General features: G+C 47.5%; 2 protein-coding genes across 2 annotated transcripts in view; both read left to right on the top strand.

Moving 5' to 3' along the window:
* The window catches only part of OVCA2 (OVCA2 serine hydrolase domain containing), a 219,978-nt gene that overhangs the window by 44,965 nt on the left and 158,168 nt on the right, over window positions 1-16,845 (top strand). The window lies entirely within an intron of this gene.
* RPA1 (replication protein A1) overlaps window positions 1-16,845 on the top strand; it is a 63,113-nt gene that overhangs the window by 42,463 nt on the left and 3,805 nt on the right. Inside the window, exons 9-15 of the mRNA XM_050763564.1 lie at window positions 969-1,037; window positions 1,189-1,381; window positions 1,535-1,674; window positions 2,237-2,385; window positions 5,517-5,649; window positions 10,605-10,781; window positions 14,063-14,170. Of these exons, the coding sequence (XP_050619521.1) occupies window positions 969-1,037; window positions 1,189-1,381; window positions 1,535-1,674; window positions 2,237-2,385; window positions 5,517-5,649; window positions 10,605-10,781; window positions 14,063-14,170 (969 nt within the window). The remainder of the gene's footprint in view (window positions 1-968; window positions 1,038-1,188; window positions 1,382-1,534; window positions 1,675-2,236; window positions 2,386-5,516; window positions 5,650-10,604; window positions 10,782-14,062; window positions 14,171-16,845) is intronic.

Raw genomic sequence — 16,845 nt, 5'->3', positions numbered from 1 at the left:
CTAAAATTTCTTGTCCACCTGTAGCATTCTGGCTGACAGAAAAGCAAAAGTGAAAATCAGATCACAAGCAACTTGAAATCATGACTTATTCTGACATTTTTGGCAATGGCCCCGAATGTGAAGTGGTTTGTCACCGAGAGGGCAGCTGAAGGGAGCTGGTGAATCACCCCCGTGCAGCACCTTCCTCGTGGGCTCCGGGCGTGTCCCTCAGTATTCAGCTGTTTTTGGTTTTTATTGTCAGAATAAATTAAACTCGTCGTTGCCCTTTTGTGCTGTTGTGTTTCTCAGTTGAGGCTAATGCAGCATGATTATGGGATCAGCTAGTTGAAATTCTCATTCTTCAGCGGGGCCAGTGACTTGAATGTGTGACTGTAAAATGCGGGTTCCTGGGATGTCCGTAGTCCTCTCTGGGCCCCGTTTGTGTGTGTGCCCCTGCTCTCAGATGTCACTTGGTGCTGGGGTGGCCTGTGTTCGATCCCAGTGTCACTTGGTGGTGGGGTGGCCTGTGTTCGATCCCAGTGTCACTTGGTGCTGGGGTGGCCTGTGCTCAGTCCCAGTGTCACTTGGTGCTGGGGTGGCCTGTGTTCGATCCCAGTGTCACTTGGTGCTGGGGTGGCCTGTGCTCAGTCCCAGTGTCACTTGGTGCTGGGGTGGCCTGTGTTCGATCCCAGTGTCACTTGGTGCTGGGGTGGCCTGTGCTCAGTCCCAGTGTCACTTTGGTGCTGGGGTGGCCTGTGTTCAGTCCCAGTGTCACTTGGTGCTGGGGTGGCCTGTGTTCAATCCCAGTGTCACTTGGTGCTGGGGTGGCCTGTGCTCAGTCCCAGTGTCACTTTGGTGCTGGGGTGGCCTGTGCTCAGTCCCAGTGTCACTTGGTGCTGGGGTGGCCTGTGCCCAGTCCCAGTGTCTCTTGGTGCTGGGGTGGCCTGTGCTCAGTCCCGCAGCCCTAACCTGCCCACTTGCTTCTGCAGGGTGAAATCAGAGCTACAGCTTTCAACGAGCAAGTGGACAAGTTCTTTCCCCTTATTGAAGTGAACAAGGTATGGCTGTGCTGACTTGAGAACTGACACGCCCCGGGGTGGAGGCGGATGAGAAGACTCTGGCCCAGGGGAGGGGTGTGTGGTGACAGACCAGGGGTTTCTGTCCAATATGATGGCAGTCTCAAATTCTGTGACGTGGCCTCCTGCGCAGGTGTATTATTTCTCGAAAGGCACTCTGAAGATTGCTAACAAACAGTTCACAGCTGTTAAAAATGACTACGAGATGACCTTCAATAACGAGACTTCCGTCATGCCCTGTGAAGACGACCGTCATTTACCTACGGTTCAGTTTGATTTCACGGGGATCGATGACCTCGAGAGCAAGTCGAAAGACTCACTCGTAGGTAAGCTCATGCATGGGACGGAGGAGCAGGGAGGACTCACTTTCTTTGCACCGTACGGGGCGGTGTCAGGACTTCAGTGCTTGCCCTTCACCCTTTGCTGGCGTCAGAGTGGGAGCCTTGACCGCCTCCTGCTCACACGCGCCTGTGTTTTAGACATCATCGGGATCTGCAAGAGCTACGAAGATGCCACTAAAATCACAGTGAGGTCTAACAACAGAGAGGTTGCCAAGAGGAATATCTACCTGATGGACACATCTGGGAAGGTGGTGACTGCCACGCTGTGGGGGGAAGATGTAAGTGCTAGGATGGGGCGGTCAGCACACACAGGAGGAGCCCCTGGGGTGGAGGCGGTCTTGTCCTGTAGGATGGGGCGGTCAGCACACACAGGAGGAGCTCCTGGCGGGGAGGCGGTCTTGTCCTGTAGGATGGGGCGGTCAGCACACACAGGAGGAGCTCCTGGCGGGGAGGCGGTCTTGTCCTGTAGGATGGGGCGGTCAGCACACACAGGAGAAGCTCCTCGTGGGGGCGATTTTGTCCTATGAGTTGGGAGCTTTCACCGTGTAGATGGGAAGGGTTGTGCTGTCTGGCAAATACTTGAAATCCTTTATCCTCCGTGAGATTTGCTGTGATTCAAGCTTTACGTGGGGAAACGCTCTCTCCCCTGACTCGAGGAAAGCGGTGATAGTTTCGATGTGTCTCTGAGCAGATTCTCGTGTGTGAGGTCTGTCTTGTATAAGATTCCGTGTACACTGATTACATTCACTCTACTATTGACTGTTTGCCTTGTTTCCTATAAAAACCGTCTCTGTTCTTCCTGCTAGTGACACTTGTCTATGTCTGGTGTTTCTTTTACAGGCTGATAAATTTGATGGTTCTAGACAGCCCGTGTTGGCCATCAAAGGAGCCAGAGTCTCTGATTTCGGTGGACGGAGCCTCTCCGTGCTGTCTTCAAGCACTATCATTGCGAATCCTGACATCCCGGAGGCCTATAAGCTCCGTGGTTGGTAAGTTTTGTGGGGCTAAACAAAGGGTTACTTGAGGCTGGGCTTTGAGAAAAGCTGGTTACAGTCAGTATGTGAGCTCTGCCGAGCAGAAGGCTTCGTTACTGAGTGGTGCAGCCCCTGTGTTTCTGGGAGGCGTTATGCCTTCCGAGAGGAGGGCTTTAAAGTCCTTAAACTGACAAACCTGTCCTCCCAGGACAAACCTAGAGTCAGAGAAGGCAATTAGAATGTGAGTGCTGCCTGCTGACCTCGATCCTGCCACAGGAGGGGACGGCCAGGCTTCAGCGGCTGTGCGGAGTGCTGAGGGCGCCTTGCTTTCCAGGGCTTCAGCTCTGGGCCTCGGTGGTGTGGGGGGAACCCACGCTTTCTTTCTCTGTCAAGTCTTTGGTGCCAATCACATCTTCTAGTGTGTATTCACTGGACTCTGATCAAGTGTGGTGAGAACAATGGGCTTTTTGTTAGGATTAGATTGCTATTCCCAAAGCACTCAAGGGATGAGGAGAGCCTGTTAAAATCTCCTCACTGTATCTAGCTTTTCAGGACATTCAAACTCTGTCTTAAAAGAGTGCTTCAAACCGAAACACGGGATGCAAGGATTGATGCGGGCAGGGAAAACACTTCGCCAGCCCGAGCTTCAGTAATTCCTGTAGCTGTAGTCACGGGGGATGTGCGTCGGTTTCCAGCTGTGTCTTAGGATTTAAGCAACTGAAGAATGAGCTTATTTTATATACTCCTCCTTTGTTTTGACTCATTTGAACCAATGGCATTGGTGTCTGACCAGTTTCCTGAGCCATCTTCTGGAATGTTCAGTCACTAAGCCATCCGCACGAGCACTGTGGGCCACACGTGTCTGCCGCACTGCAGGGTCCGTCCATAGTCTGACCAGAACTAGCCACAGATTTGGTTTGTTCTTGTTGCTTGATTTTCTTTCGCGCTCTGAAGCTCCACTCCAGGTTAATTGCATTCCCACGTTAAGGTCTTCATATTTTACTTGCCAGTAACCATGATCCTAGTCAACATAAAAAGCACGGCTGTCCCCAGAATAAAATAACTTGGCATTGATCAAAGACAAGTTCAGTGCACACACGCTATCTGGACAAGGATTAGAGATGTTTAGATCTTGGCCATAACAATGTAGAGTTTTTACTGTAAGAAGGGCCACCTCGGCCGGGCGCGGTGGCTCAAGCCTGTAATCCCAGCACTTTGGGAGGCCGAGACGGGCGGATCACAAGGTCAGGAGATCGAGACCATCCTGGCTAACACGGTGAAACCCCGTCTCTACTAAAAAATACAAAAACTAGCTGGGCGCGGTGGCGGACGCCTGTAGTCCCAGCTACTCGGGAGGCTGAGGCAGGAGAATGGCGTGAACCCGGGAGGCGGAGCTTGCAGTGAGCCGAGATCCGGCCACTGCACTCCAGTCTGGGCGACAAAGCGAGACTCTGTCTCAACAAAAAAAAAAAAAAAAAAAAAAAAAAAAAAGAAGGGCCACCTCTCTCCTTGCTCTTGCTAGTCACCACTCCTGACGAGTGGTCTTTGGTGGCAAATATGTCCTTGGAGCTTTCGAAACCGTAAACTTGTGTAGCTAGTAGTGGAGAAACAGATTTATGGGCCTTGCTGTGCCCCTGTGAGGGATTTAGCCGCTGACCTGACAGGAGAAGGCAGTTGTCTGCAGCTTAGGGCACCATCCATTCTGTTCGATGGTCTCTGTTTCGGGAGCCTGTTCTTTGTGCAGTTACCCACCGTCGGATGGTGTTTGGCATATGCCTTTCATCTCAGGCCGGCTCCTCTCTGCCGCAGCTGTGATCCTGAGCACTTTCTCCTTGGCCCCTTTTTCTTCATATCAGTTGATGTGTGATCAAGAAGTACAATCGATTTTCATAATTTAATACAAATTAATTTAACTTTAGTATTAGCAAAAGTAAAATTTCACTAAGAAAGTAAATCTACAAGAAAAAAGATAATGCCTTCTGATTAGTTGCTCTGGTTTATAAAATCTTTTGGACCAGGCATAGTGGCTCACGCCTGTAATCCCAGCACTTTGGGAGGCCAAGGTGGGCAATTGTTTGAGGCCAGGAGTTCAAGACCAGCCTGGCCAACATGGTGAAACCTTGTCTCTACAAAAAAACACAAAAATCAGCCAGGCGTGGTGGCACGTGCCTGTAGTCCCAGCTAACTCGGGAGGCTGAGGCATGAGAAGCACTTGGCAGGAGGTGGAAGTTGCAGCGAGCCAAGTTAGTACCACTACCCTCCATCCTGGGTGACAAAGCAAGACTCTGTCTCAAAACAAAAAAAAACACTTTTGGCTTCTGTATCAGGCGTAGGAGGCCTTTCATGGAAACCCTTTTGCTATCACGGTATATTGACTGTCCCTCTCCATACTGATACTTTTCGGGAAAGATCAGAATGCAGCTGCTGGCTGAGAATGAGCATTAGTAGCCTAAAGGACTAGCCCAGACGGCCACTTTATAGCTTACTGGTTGTTGACTTTCCCGGTTTCTGATTTTAGGCCTGGGGTGGTCCGGCCACTGCTGATAGGCAAGGCTAGTTTAAGAAAGGATTCTTCGGTACTTTGGCAGTGATTGTCTTCACCACTGGGGGGCATCAAAGCAACTGGGATTCAAAGAGAGGTCATTCCCTTTCTTCAGTAGACTTTGGGCCAGGAGCAGTGCCTCACGCCCTGAAATCCCAGCACTTTGGGAGGCCGAGGGAGGAGGAATGCCTGAGTCCAGGAGTTTGAGCTCAGCCTGGTCAACATAACAAGACCCTATCTCTAAAAAAAAAAAAAAAAAAAAATTTAATGGGCCTGGGCATGGTAGTCCTGGTTACTTAGCGGGGCTAAGGTGGGAGGATCCCTTGAGCTCAGGAGGTCAGCGCTGCCTTGAACCGTGACTGTATCATTGCACTCCAGCCTGGCTGACAGAGTGAAACGCTGACACCATTTTTCTGTTTAATTTAAATATTTTAAAAAAGAGAGAATTACGAAGATACTGACTTCAGCCGAGGTGACCGTGACCTGTGTGGAAGCCGGGCGGGTGGCGGGAAACCTGTGTCTGGCGTATAGCAACAAGTCGCGTGTTGAGAAGCATATCATACATACCGAGGACTCGTCATCCGCTGTTTGTTCACGTTCTCAGGTTTGACGCCGAAGGACAGGCCTTAGACGGTGTTTCCATCTCTGATCTAAAGAGCGGCGGCGTTGGAGGGGGTAACACCAACTGGAAGACCTTGTACGAGGTCAAATCCGAGAACCTGGGCCAAGGCGACAAGGTACCCGGCATTCCTAACCACCTTCACAGAGGCCTGCAAAGTGTGCAGGAGGATAGATTTAGGATCCTGACTTCCGACACCAGCTGTCAGAGCTATAATTCCTACCCGGGGCTGTGACCCAAGTGTGACGTGGGCGTTGAGATTCCCTGGCAAGGGAAGTAGCCAGGTGGGCTCATGGGAGTGTGTGTTAACCCTCAGGGGACTGGAGGCAGGAGAGTCTGAAGAACTCTTAGAGTCAATTCCGAGAGGGATCTTGGAGCAGGGGTGACAGTCGAGCTTTGTGGTATCGTATCAGCTGCCTTCGGGTCCATGTGTCTTTTCTGTGATCCTTCCTGCAAATTAAAGTTCCCACATATCAAAAAAATGTTTTTTGAGATGAGCATTAGTCCGGCTCAGTGTCAAACATGAGGCAGTTTCACGGGTGCTGTTCCTGGCTGTAGAAGACAGTGTATTAACCTCGTAGGCTGAGAGCTGCCGGCATTCCCTGACAAGGATTGGCCCTGATATTTGACTTTTAGTTGCAGCTTTCCTTTCAGTGTTTGTATTTAATGACCCTCCTCCCATCTTGATCTAAACCTGTATTCTGCCGGCAGTTCAGTGTTTAGATCATTTATTTCTCCTTTATGCTCCTAAAATAGCAATGCCTCTCTTTTATTTTCGTCATATACAGTGTAGGTTTCCTTCCTACTCTCATTTCACTGTACCCCCTCATCCATCATTGTCAACAGCAGCTCTTACAGTGCTCTTATAGAACATCTCGAGAATCAAACACTGGACAGATCCTTGTCGTCCTGTCATGGGACACCCAGTCTTTCGGTTCTCTGTAATCCCAGCCACCCGAGAGGCTGAGGCAGGTGGATCGCAGGAGCCCAGGAGTTCTACTGAGCAACGTGGGAGACCCCTTCTCTTAAAAACAAAAACTTACTTGCTAAAAAATGCTGACAATCATCTGAGCCTTCGGCAAGTTGTTGTCTTCTCGTTGGTGGGGGTTTGTTTCAGTGTGGATGGCTGGCTGATCACGGCAATGGTTGCTGAACATCAGGGTGTCTTTGTCAGTTTCTTAAAATAAGACAGCAGTGAAGTTTGCCACGTTGGTTGACTCTTCCTTTCACAAAAGATTTCTCCGTAGCAGGTGATGCTGTTTGACAGCATTTTACCCACAGTAGAACTTTTTCAAATTGGAGTCTGTCCCTCTCGGGTCCTGTCACTGCTTTATCAACCATCGCAAAAGGATTTGCAAATTCTAAATCCTTTGTTGTCCTTTCAACAATGCTCATAGCATCCTCACCAGAAGAGATTTCATCTCGAGAAACTACTTTCCTTGCCCATCGTAAGGAGCAGCTCCTCATCCGTTCAGGTTTGATCCTGAGATTACAGCAGTTCAGGCCCATTTTCAGGCCCCACTTCTGATTCTAGTTCTCTTGTTGTTTTCATCACATCTGCAGGTCCCTCCTCCACTAAAGTCTTGAAGCCTCAGTGTCAGCCATGAGGGTGGGAATCAACTTGTTCCAAACTCCTGTCGATGTTGGGATTTTGGCCTCCCATGAATCATGAATGTTCCTTTTTTTTTTTTTTTAATTTGAGACAGGGTCTCATTCTGTCACTCAGGCCAGAGTGCAGTGGCTTGATGACAGCTCACTGCAGTCTCCACCTCCCAGGCTCCCAAGCTGGGACTACAGGTGCTACCACACCTGGCTAATTGTGTTTTTTGTAGAGACGGCATTTTGCCATGTTGCCCAGGCTGCTCTCAAACTCCTGGGTTCAAGGGATCTCCCTGCCTCAGCCTCCCAAAGTGCCAGGGGTTACGGGCGTGAGCCACTGTGCCCAGCCAACTGTTCTTAATAGCATCTAGAATGGTGAATCCTTTTCAGATTTTCAATTTACTTTCCCCAGATCCATCAGAGGAATCACTCTGGCGGCTATTGCCTCGTGAAATGTGTCTCTTAGACTTAAAAAGTCAAAGTTACTCCTTGATCTGCATGGGCTGCAGAATAGACGTTGTTATCAAGCATGAAAACAGTATTAATCTCCTTTACTGTGTGTCTCCATTGAGCCCTCGGGTGAACAGGTGCATTGTCAATGAGCAGTCGTATTTTTAAAGGAATCTCTTTTTCTGAGCAGTAGGTCTCAACAGTGGGCTTAAAACAGTCAATAAACCACACTATAAATAGATATGCTGTCATCCAGGCTTTGAGGTTCTATTTATAAAGCAGAGGCAGAGTAGATTCAGCATAGTTCTTATGAGCCCTGGGATTTTTGACACGGTCAGCGCGCCCTGGCTTTACCTTACAGTCCCCAGCTGCATAGGCGCCTAACAGGAGAGTCAGCCTGTCCTTTGAAGCTTTGAAGCCAGGCGTTGATTTCTACTGTCTAGGATGAATGTTCTTGATGGCATCTTCTTCCGGAAGACTGTTCTGTCTCCGCTGAACTCGGCTGTTGAGTGCAGCCACCTTCATTGGTGGTCTTAGCTGGATCTTCTGGAGAACTTGCTGCAGCTTCTCCATCAGCACTTGCTGCTTCACTTTCCACTTTTGTTATGGAGACGACTTCTTTCCTTAAACCTCATGAACCAACATCTGCTAGCTTCCATCTTTTCTTCTGCGGCTTTTTTTTTTTTTTTTTTTGAGACAGAGTCTCACTTTGTCACCCAGGCTGGAGTGCAGTGGCACAATCACGGCTCACCTCAGCATCCGGAGTAGCTGGGACTACAGGTGCACACCACCATGCCCTGACAGTTTTTTGTAGAGACTGGGTCTCACTATGTTGCCTGGCTGGTATCGAACTCCTGGGCTTAGGTAATCCTCTCACCTCTGCCTCCCAAAGTGCTGGGATTACAGGCGTGAGCCACCGCACCTGGCCTCTTCTGCAGCTTTCTCACCTCTCTCAGCCTTCATAGAATTGAAGAAAGGTGAGGCCTTGCTCTGGATTAGGCTTTGGCTTAAGAGAATGTTGTGGCTTGATCTTCTATCCAGACCACTACCACTTTCTCCATATCAGCAATAAGACTGTTTGCTTTCTTCTTTATATGTTCAAAGGAGAGAGACAGGAATAGTTAATTGGAGGATCAGTCAGCATACATACAACATTTATCAATATAAGTTCCCCATCTTATGTGGGTGCAGTTAGTGGTACCCCAAAACAACTACAATAGTGCCGTTAAAGATCACCATAGGCCAGGCACGGTGGCTCACGCCTGTAGTCCCAGCACTTTGGGAGACCGAGACGGGCGGATCACCTGAGGTCAGGAAATCAAGACCATCCTGACCAACATGGTAAAACCCTATCTCTACTAAAAATACAAAAATTAGGCCGGGCGCGGTGTCTCACGCCCGTAATCCCAGCGCTTTGGGAGGCTGAGACGGGCGGATCACGAGGTCAGGAAATCGAGACCTTCCTGGCTAACATGGTGAAACCCCGTCTCTACTAAAAATACCAAAAAAAAAAAAATTAGCTGGGCGTGGTGGCGGGCACCTGTAGTCCCAGCTACTGGGGAGGCTGAGGCAGGAGAATAGCCTGAACCCGGGAGGCGGAGCTTGCAGTGAGCCGAGATGGCGCCACTGCACTCCAGCCTGGGCGACAGAACAAGACTCCGTCTCAAAAAATAAATAAATAAATAAATAATAAATAAAAAATAAAAATACAAAAATTAGCCGGGCGTGGTGACACATGCCTGTAGTCCCAGCTACTCGGTAGGCTGAGGCAGGAGAATCGCTTGACCCTGGAAGGCGGAGGTTGCAGTGAGCTGAGATCGTGCCACTGCACTCTAGCCTGGTGACAGAGCAAGACTGTCTCAAACAAAAAAAAAAACCCACCATAACAGATATAATAATAATGAAAAAAGGACTAGGCATGGTGGCTTACTGCTATAATCCTAGCACTTTGGGAGGCCAGGGTGGGTGAATCACTTGAGGTTTGGAGTTAGAGACCAGCCTGGCCAACATGGCAAAACCCCATCTCTACTAAAAAATACAAAAATTAGCCAGGTGTGGTAGCACATGCCTATAGTCCCAGCTACTTGGGTGGCTGAGGCAGAAGAATCACTTGAACCTGGGAGGCAGAGCTTGCAGTGAGCCGAGATCACGCCACTCACTGCACCCCAGCCTGGGCGACGGAGCAAGGCTCTGTCTCAAAAAAAAAAATATATATATATATATATATACACACACACACACACACACACACACACAATGAAAAAGTTTGAAATCTTGTAAGAATTACCAAAATGTGACAGAGAGACATAAAGTGGGTACCTGCTATTGGGAAAATTGTGCATTTACTTGACCCAGGGGCGCCACAACTCTTCAATCTGTGAAAAATGCCCTATCTGTCACGTGCTGTAAAGCAAAGCACAGTGAAGTGAGGTGCGCCTATAGTTGCAGCAGAGAGTATGACCAAACGCCTGCTGAGGCCTGAAATATTTACCATTCAGCCTTTTACAGAAGCAGCTTGCTGATCCCTGGCCTAAACAAGGAAAAGGTGAATCTAGGCCTAGAAATGACTGTCGTGTTTTTAACACGGGAGGAATGACTGATGGTTGCTGCGCTGGATTTGCGTGGTCCGCATTCTGTATTTCCTAGATCTGTGGACTTTGGAGGATCACAGGATCAGGAGAAACAAATCTTTGTCTTTCATACAGTCTTCAAGCAAAGAGGAAACAATTTCACTTTTGATTAACTCAGTCTAGTTTAGAATTAACTCTTTTATTGTTAAGGAATTATATGCCTTAGAACTTGGCTTATTAGAACTTGGCTTATTACTTTCATGGGTTTTGTACTTGGCACATGTGATTTCTAAAACTACTGAATGAATTATTCCCTGTGATCATTTGTGATCTTGAGGATTGGAATATATAAACACTTACCACCTAAACGTAAGGGCAAGCTTTGAACTGCCTCTCAGTCTGATCCCGCGTGGGCTCGCTGCTCTGTGCCTCACGCCATTCTTTTCTCCCGAAGCCGGACTACTTCAGTTCTGTGGCCACAGTGGTATATCTTCGCAAAGAGAACTGCATGTACCAAGCCTGCCCAACTCAGGACTGCAATAAGAAAGTGATTGATCAACAGAACGGATTGTACCGCTGTGAGAAGTGCGACACGGAATTTCCCAATTTCAAGTACCGCATGATCCTGTCAGTAAGTACCCTTGGTAGATGAGAACCACGGTTGTGTTCATTGAGGCCGTCCCATGTACCAGGCACTGTGGTCACAACAGTAGAAACAAAGGCATTCCTGGTAGGAAGCCTGCAGGTGAGTAGGTGTGGAAGAGCTTATTCTTCCTCTTTTTCACGCCAGAAAGTGGCGTTGAGATCCCCCAGCTGATTTCAGTCTTTCATGTATGTCATACAATCATAACGTCAGTGACACGTGTCTGCTAATAACTGCTATGAAGATAGATTAATTTGAAATGGCATTTTTAGACAGCAGTGATTGTGCTTACACAGCCAGTGCCTGTATTGAGTTATTTTCGTGTGGCTAATCTATTCTCTAGCTTTAGTATCGCTGACTTCAGAGGAACCTGACGGTGTGCTGATGTGAGATTGTTGCTTCTTTGCATTTTAAGAATTGTTTCTTTCTGTTTTAAAAATGTTTAAAAAAAAGTTGTCGAGTTGGGTTTTTACATTTTTTTAAAAAAAAACAGAGGTCTCACTCTGTTGCCCAGAATAGAGTGCAGTGGCATCATCACAGCTCACTGTGGCCCCAACCTCCTGAGCTTAAGCAATCCTTCCACCTTGGCCTCCCAAGTAGCTGCGACTACAGGGGTGCACCACCACACCCAGTTGATTTTTAAAATTATTTTATTGTAGAGACAGGATCTCGGTCTGCTGTTCAGGCTGGTCTCAAATTCCTGGCCTCAAGTCATCCTCCCACTTCAGCCTCCCAAAGTGCTGGGATTACAAGCCTGAGCCACTGCACCCAGCCTTAAGGTTTTTATTTTGTTTTGTTTTGTTTTCAACTAGGCAATAATAGCAGTTTAAGAAAACAGTTTAAGGCCGGGCACAGTGGCTCACTTTTGTAATCCCAGCGCTTTGGGAGGCCGAGGCAGGTGCATCACCTGAGGTCAGGAGTTTGAGACCAGCCTGGCCAACATGGTGAAACCCCATCTCTACTAAAAATACAAAAATTAGCTGGGTGTGGTGGCGGGCACCTGTAGTCTCAGCTACTTGGGAGGCTGAGGCAGGAGAATCACTTGAACCCAGGAGGCGGAGGTTGCAGTGAGCCGAGATCACGCAATTGCACTCCAGCCTGGGCGACAAGCAAAACTCTATCTCAAAAAAAGAAAACAGTTTCACATTTTTCCAAAAGATGATTTGGCAGTAACATATCAGAAGCCTTAAAAATGTTCATATTGGCCAGGTGCGGTGGCTCATGCCTATAACTCCAGCACTTTGGAAGACTGAGGCAGGATGATTGCTTGAGGCCAGGAGTTCGATATCAGTCTGGGCAACATGGCAAGACCCTGTCTCTACAAAAAGTAAAATTAGCTGGCCATGGTGGTATGCACTTGTCCCAACTACTCATGAGGCCAAGGTAGGAGGATCACTTGAGCCTGAGAGGTCAAGGCTGCAGTGAGCCGTGATCGTGACGCTGCACTGCAGCCTGGATGACAGAGTCAGACCTTGTCTTTAAAAAATAAATAAGTAAGGCCAGGCGCAGTGGCTCGTGCCTGTAATCCCAGCACTTTGGGAGGCTGAGGTGGGTGGATCACGAGGTCAGGAGATCGAGACCATCCTGGCTAACACGGTGAAACCCCGTCTCCACTAAAAATACAAAAAAATTAGCCGGTCGTGGCGGCGGGCGCCTGTAGTCCCAGCTCCTTGGGAGGCTGAGGCAGGAGAATGGCGTTTACCCGGGAGGCGGAGCTTGCAGTGAGCCAAGATCGCGCCACCACATTCCAGCCTGGACAACAGAGCGAGACTCCGTCTCAAAAAAAAAATAAATAATAAGTAAGTAAAATGAAATGTAAGTGTAGCAGGAGAGTTTTACATTAAGGCTCATTTTTTTGTAAACTATAAACTTTTCATTGAACCTAAGATGAAGAAAATTTGTTTTAGTTTATTGAAACATCAGCCTTTCTGTTAAACTCCTCCACGGCACAATCTCCCGCACACTTGTTTGATTTGATATTTATCACACGTCTGTGTCATTGCAGTTCTTGCCTTAGGTAATGAGATACTCTTTGCTTCTTGGAAGGATCGTGCAGGGTAAAGGAAGTGTGAGCCCAGGGTGTGATCCTGTTGCTGTGTATTAAGAGCGCTTTGCGCTTTTTTTTTTTTTTTTTTTTTTTTTTTTTGAGACGGAGTCTTGCTCTGCTGCCCAGGCTGGAGTGCAGTGGCGCGATCTCAGCTCACTGCAAGCTCCGCCTCCTGGGTTTACGCCATTCTCCTGCCTCAGCCTCCCGAGTAGCTGGGACTACAGGCGCCCACCACGTCGCCCGGCTAGTTTTTTGTATTTTTTAGTAGAGACGGGGTTTCACCGTGTTAACCAGGATGGTCTCGATCTGCTGACCTCGTGATCCGCCCGTCTCGGCCTCCCAAAGTGCTGGGATTACAGGCTTGAGCCACCGCGCCCGGCCCGCTTTGTGCTTTTAACTGGTTTCGTCACCTTATTTTTCATCATCACGTTCCCTCTATTAAAAGCCTTGTTCACATGCAAAATGAAGATGTAAAATCGTCAAAATGATGCCTTAAAGAAAAACTACTCTGATTTCTACAAAGGCTTTTACTTTAGCAAGTGGATTCTTTGAGATCCGATTTCTTCCTTGACTTTCTCCTATTTAATTTTACACCACAGCCCAATGGGAGACACTTGATGGCTGATTTCCTTTGCCAGGTCAATTTGGTGACTGACGGAGGCCCACGGCCAGGCTCTGCAGTTGTCTGGGTGCCCATCTGTGACAGAGCCGTCTCACTGAACTCCTCCTAGTGACTACAGAGTGGACAATTGAAAATGTAGAGAACTCCCCCGATTCACTCAAAACCCTTCATCCAAAGCCAGCTGCACCTGGGCAGGAACTAATCTGACGAGCCTCTCGCTGTCACCCAGGCTGGAGGGCAGTGGCGCGATCGCGGCTCACCGCAGCCTCCGCCTCCCAGGATCAAGTGATTCTCCCGCCTCAGCCTCCTGAGTAGCTGGGATTATAGGCGCATGCTGCCACGCCTGGCTAATTTTTGTATTTTTAGTAGAGACAGGGTTTCACCATGTTGGCCAGGCTGGTTTCAAACTCCTGACCTCAAGTGATCCACCCGCCTCGGCCTCCCAAAGTGCTGGGATTACAGACGTGGTCTCGCTGCACCCGGCCCTCTCTGGAAATTATTTTAATAAGTGGAAAAAGAACATTAACCTCTCCCCATCTTCTTAGTGTGTCTTCTTTTTATCATTTCTTTGCTGAAATAATGTAGAATTGTGTTTTTTAGGTAAATATTGCAGATTTTCAAGAGAATCAGTGGGTGACTTGTTTCCAGGAGTCTGCTGAAGCTATCCTTGGACAAAATGCTGCTTATCTTGGGGAATTAAAAGACAAGGTCAGCCACATATTTTGTTATAACTTTTAATGGTTCTCATCCTATAACACTGACGACCCCCCCACACACACTGTTTGGGGGTTTTTTTCCTTTTTTTTTTGTTTTTTGTTTTTTTTTGAGACAGTCTAGCTCTGTCACCCAGGCTGGAGTGCAGTGGCGCAATCTCAGCTCACGGCAACCTCTGCTTCCCGGGTTCAAGTGATTCTCCTGCCCCAGCCTCCTAAGTAGCTGGGATTACAGGCGCCTGCCACCACGTCCGGCTAATTTTTGTATTTTCAGTAGAGACAAGGTTCCACTATGTTGGCCAGGCTGGTCTCAAACTCCTGACCTTGTGATTTGCCCGCCTCAGCCTCCCAAAGTGCTGGGATTACAGGCGTGAGCCACCGTGCCTTGCCCAACACTGACCCTCTTTTTGCTGTTTAATATTTTTTAGTTTGTTTCTTTTAGGTATTGTATACAGTTTCTCAACCTGATAATTATTTAAGAGCTCATCTGATGTTATCTAGTTTTGTCCATTTTGGATGTGCTTAACATTGAAATAATGTATATAAAAGTACTTTAAAACCAGAGCACTTTCTAAGTCTAAGCCACTCGTTTCTCCTGTTCCTATTAGCACTCAGAGCTAGTGTGCCTGAGATGACTTAGATCGGCAGGTGTCCTTGAAACAACCTGAATTATTACAGGCATGCTTTTTTAACATAGTAAATATGTTCCAGAAAAGTGGAGTCAGATCCTGGTTTAAATGCACATATATCAAGTTCCTGGGTCTGTCCTATAAAACAATAATAATAAATCCACATATAAGGTGCCTGCCATTTTAGCCCATCAGATGCAATTCTTATGAAGTGACTTTCTTCCGTAAGATAACTTTGTCCATTTCAGTTTCATAAGTTTGCATTTTCACATATTAGGTTTATTTAATGCACAGAATAGATTGCTAATAATGCTGAATTTAGGAAGGGTAGTTGCTCAGATAAAACATAAGGAAGACCAATAAAAGCTGTGTTTTCTGGGCCACATAAACGGCCACCTGTCTGTAGGTGGTTTTTCCCCGATTTCCTCCAAATTGGTTGGAGCACTTGTAACGGCCACGAAGATGAAAGCCTTCACCGTTTGCTCTGGTGTGTTTTTCTTTTCCTTTCCTGTCCCCAGTTCTGTCTGTCTGGGCTCTGCCCCTGACTCTGTCTTTAAATTGTCCATGAGAGCTCTCAAAATAGTCTCAACAAATCCTGTTACAGAAATAACTAGAACTGACTTTAAAGTGTGATAGTATCTTTTGTCTGTTTTTACCTGGTCCTCAATTTTCGTATCAGATTTTAAGGCTCAAGTCAGCCTTTCAGGATTTTTTATGAGCTTGTTATATTTGACTGTTTTTACTGCTGGTGAATGAGGACATACAGAAACTCCCCCGAGGAACCGTGAGATCCTGGAGTAGGCGCTCCACGCCCCTCAGCTTGGGAGTATGATGGGAGCTGCTGTCATCTTCTCCAGCTTTAACCCATTGTTTTATTTTCATATCTGAAAGTCCAGGGGATGCATTTGGTTTGGGTTTGGGTTTTGATCAAGTAACCTTTACAGAATAGAGTTCTGTATAGCAAAGCTGCTCTCATGCTCAGCGTGACTTGCAGAAAATACTAGGCTGCTAGGCTGGTGTGAACTATTAATTTCTTTTTTTTTTCGTCAAGGGTCTCGATCAACTATGTTAATATAGTTATTACACATTTATTTATGCATCTTTGTACATAGTGTATTCTCTAATTCCTGTTTACCAGCTTTTTTTTTTTTTTTTTAAGAAAGAAACAAGTTGCATTTGAGGAGTGACAGAGGGAAGAGGATTGTTTCTAGGCCTTCCCTAGCCTTTGCCCACTTCAACAGTCTTCTCTGCTTGCACGCCAAATCAGTAGCTATAAATACAGAGGCTGAAATCATGAATTATATTAAACTTTCTTCTGAGTGTTTTTCCTTTTTTTTTTTTAATCTGAGACAAGGTCTTGCCTCGTCACCCAGGTTGGGGTGCCATGGTGTGTGATCGTGGCTCACTGCAGCTTCAAACTCCGGGGCTCAGACAGTCCTCCCACCTCAGTCTCCTGAGTAGCTGAGACTACTGGCACATGCCACCATACCTGGCTTAAATTTTTTTTTTTTTTGGTAGAGATGGGGTCTTGCTATGTCGCCCAGACTGGTCTTGAACTCCTGGCCCCAAGCAGTCCTCCCACCTTGGTCTCTCCCAAAACTTTGGGATTATAGTCATGCGCCACCACACCTGACCTCCTCTTAATTCTTTTTTATTTTTTTATTTTTTTGGAGAGTCTCGCTCTGTAGCCCATGCTGGAGTGCAGTGGTGCAGTCTCAGCTCACTGTAGCCTCCGCCTCCCAGGTTGAAGCCATTCTTCTGCCTCAGCTTCCCTAGTAGCTGGGATTACAGGCACCTGCCACCATGCCCAGCTAATTTTTGTAGTTTTAGTAGAGATGGGGTTTCACCATGTTGGCCAGGCCGGTCTTGAACTCCCAACCTCAGGTGATTCTCCAGCCTCGGCCTCCCAAAGTGCTGGGATTACAGGTGTGAGCCGTAGCGCCCGGCCTTAAAGTCTTAGAAAATTCCTAAGAGTGTTTTTAATTTTTTGTGTCTAGTAAAACACACATAACGAATTTGCCTTTGTAACCATTTTTACGTG

The sequence above is a fragment of the Macaca thibetana genome, chromosome 16 (genome assembly GCF_024542745.1).
Source record: "Macaca thibetana thibetana isolate TM-01 chromosome 16, ASM2454274v1, whole genome shotgun sequence".
Lineage (NCBI taxonomy): Eukaryota > Metazoa > Chordata > Mammalia > Primates > Cercopithecidae > Macaca > Macaca thibetana.
Note: the sequence above shows the minus strand (reverse complement) of the source record. Positions and strands in the feature narration are given on the sequence as shown.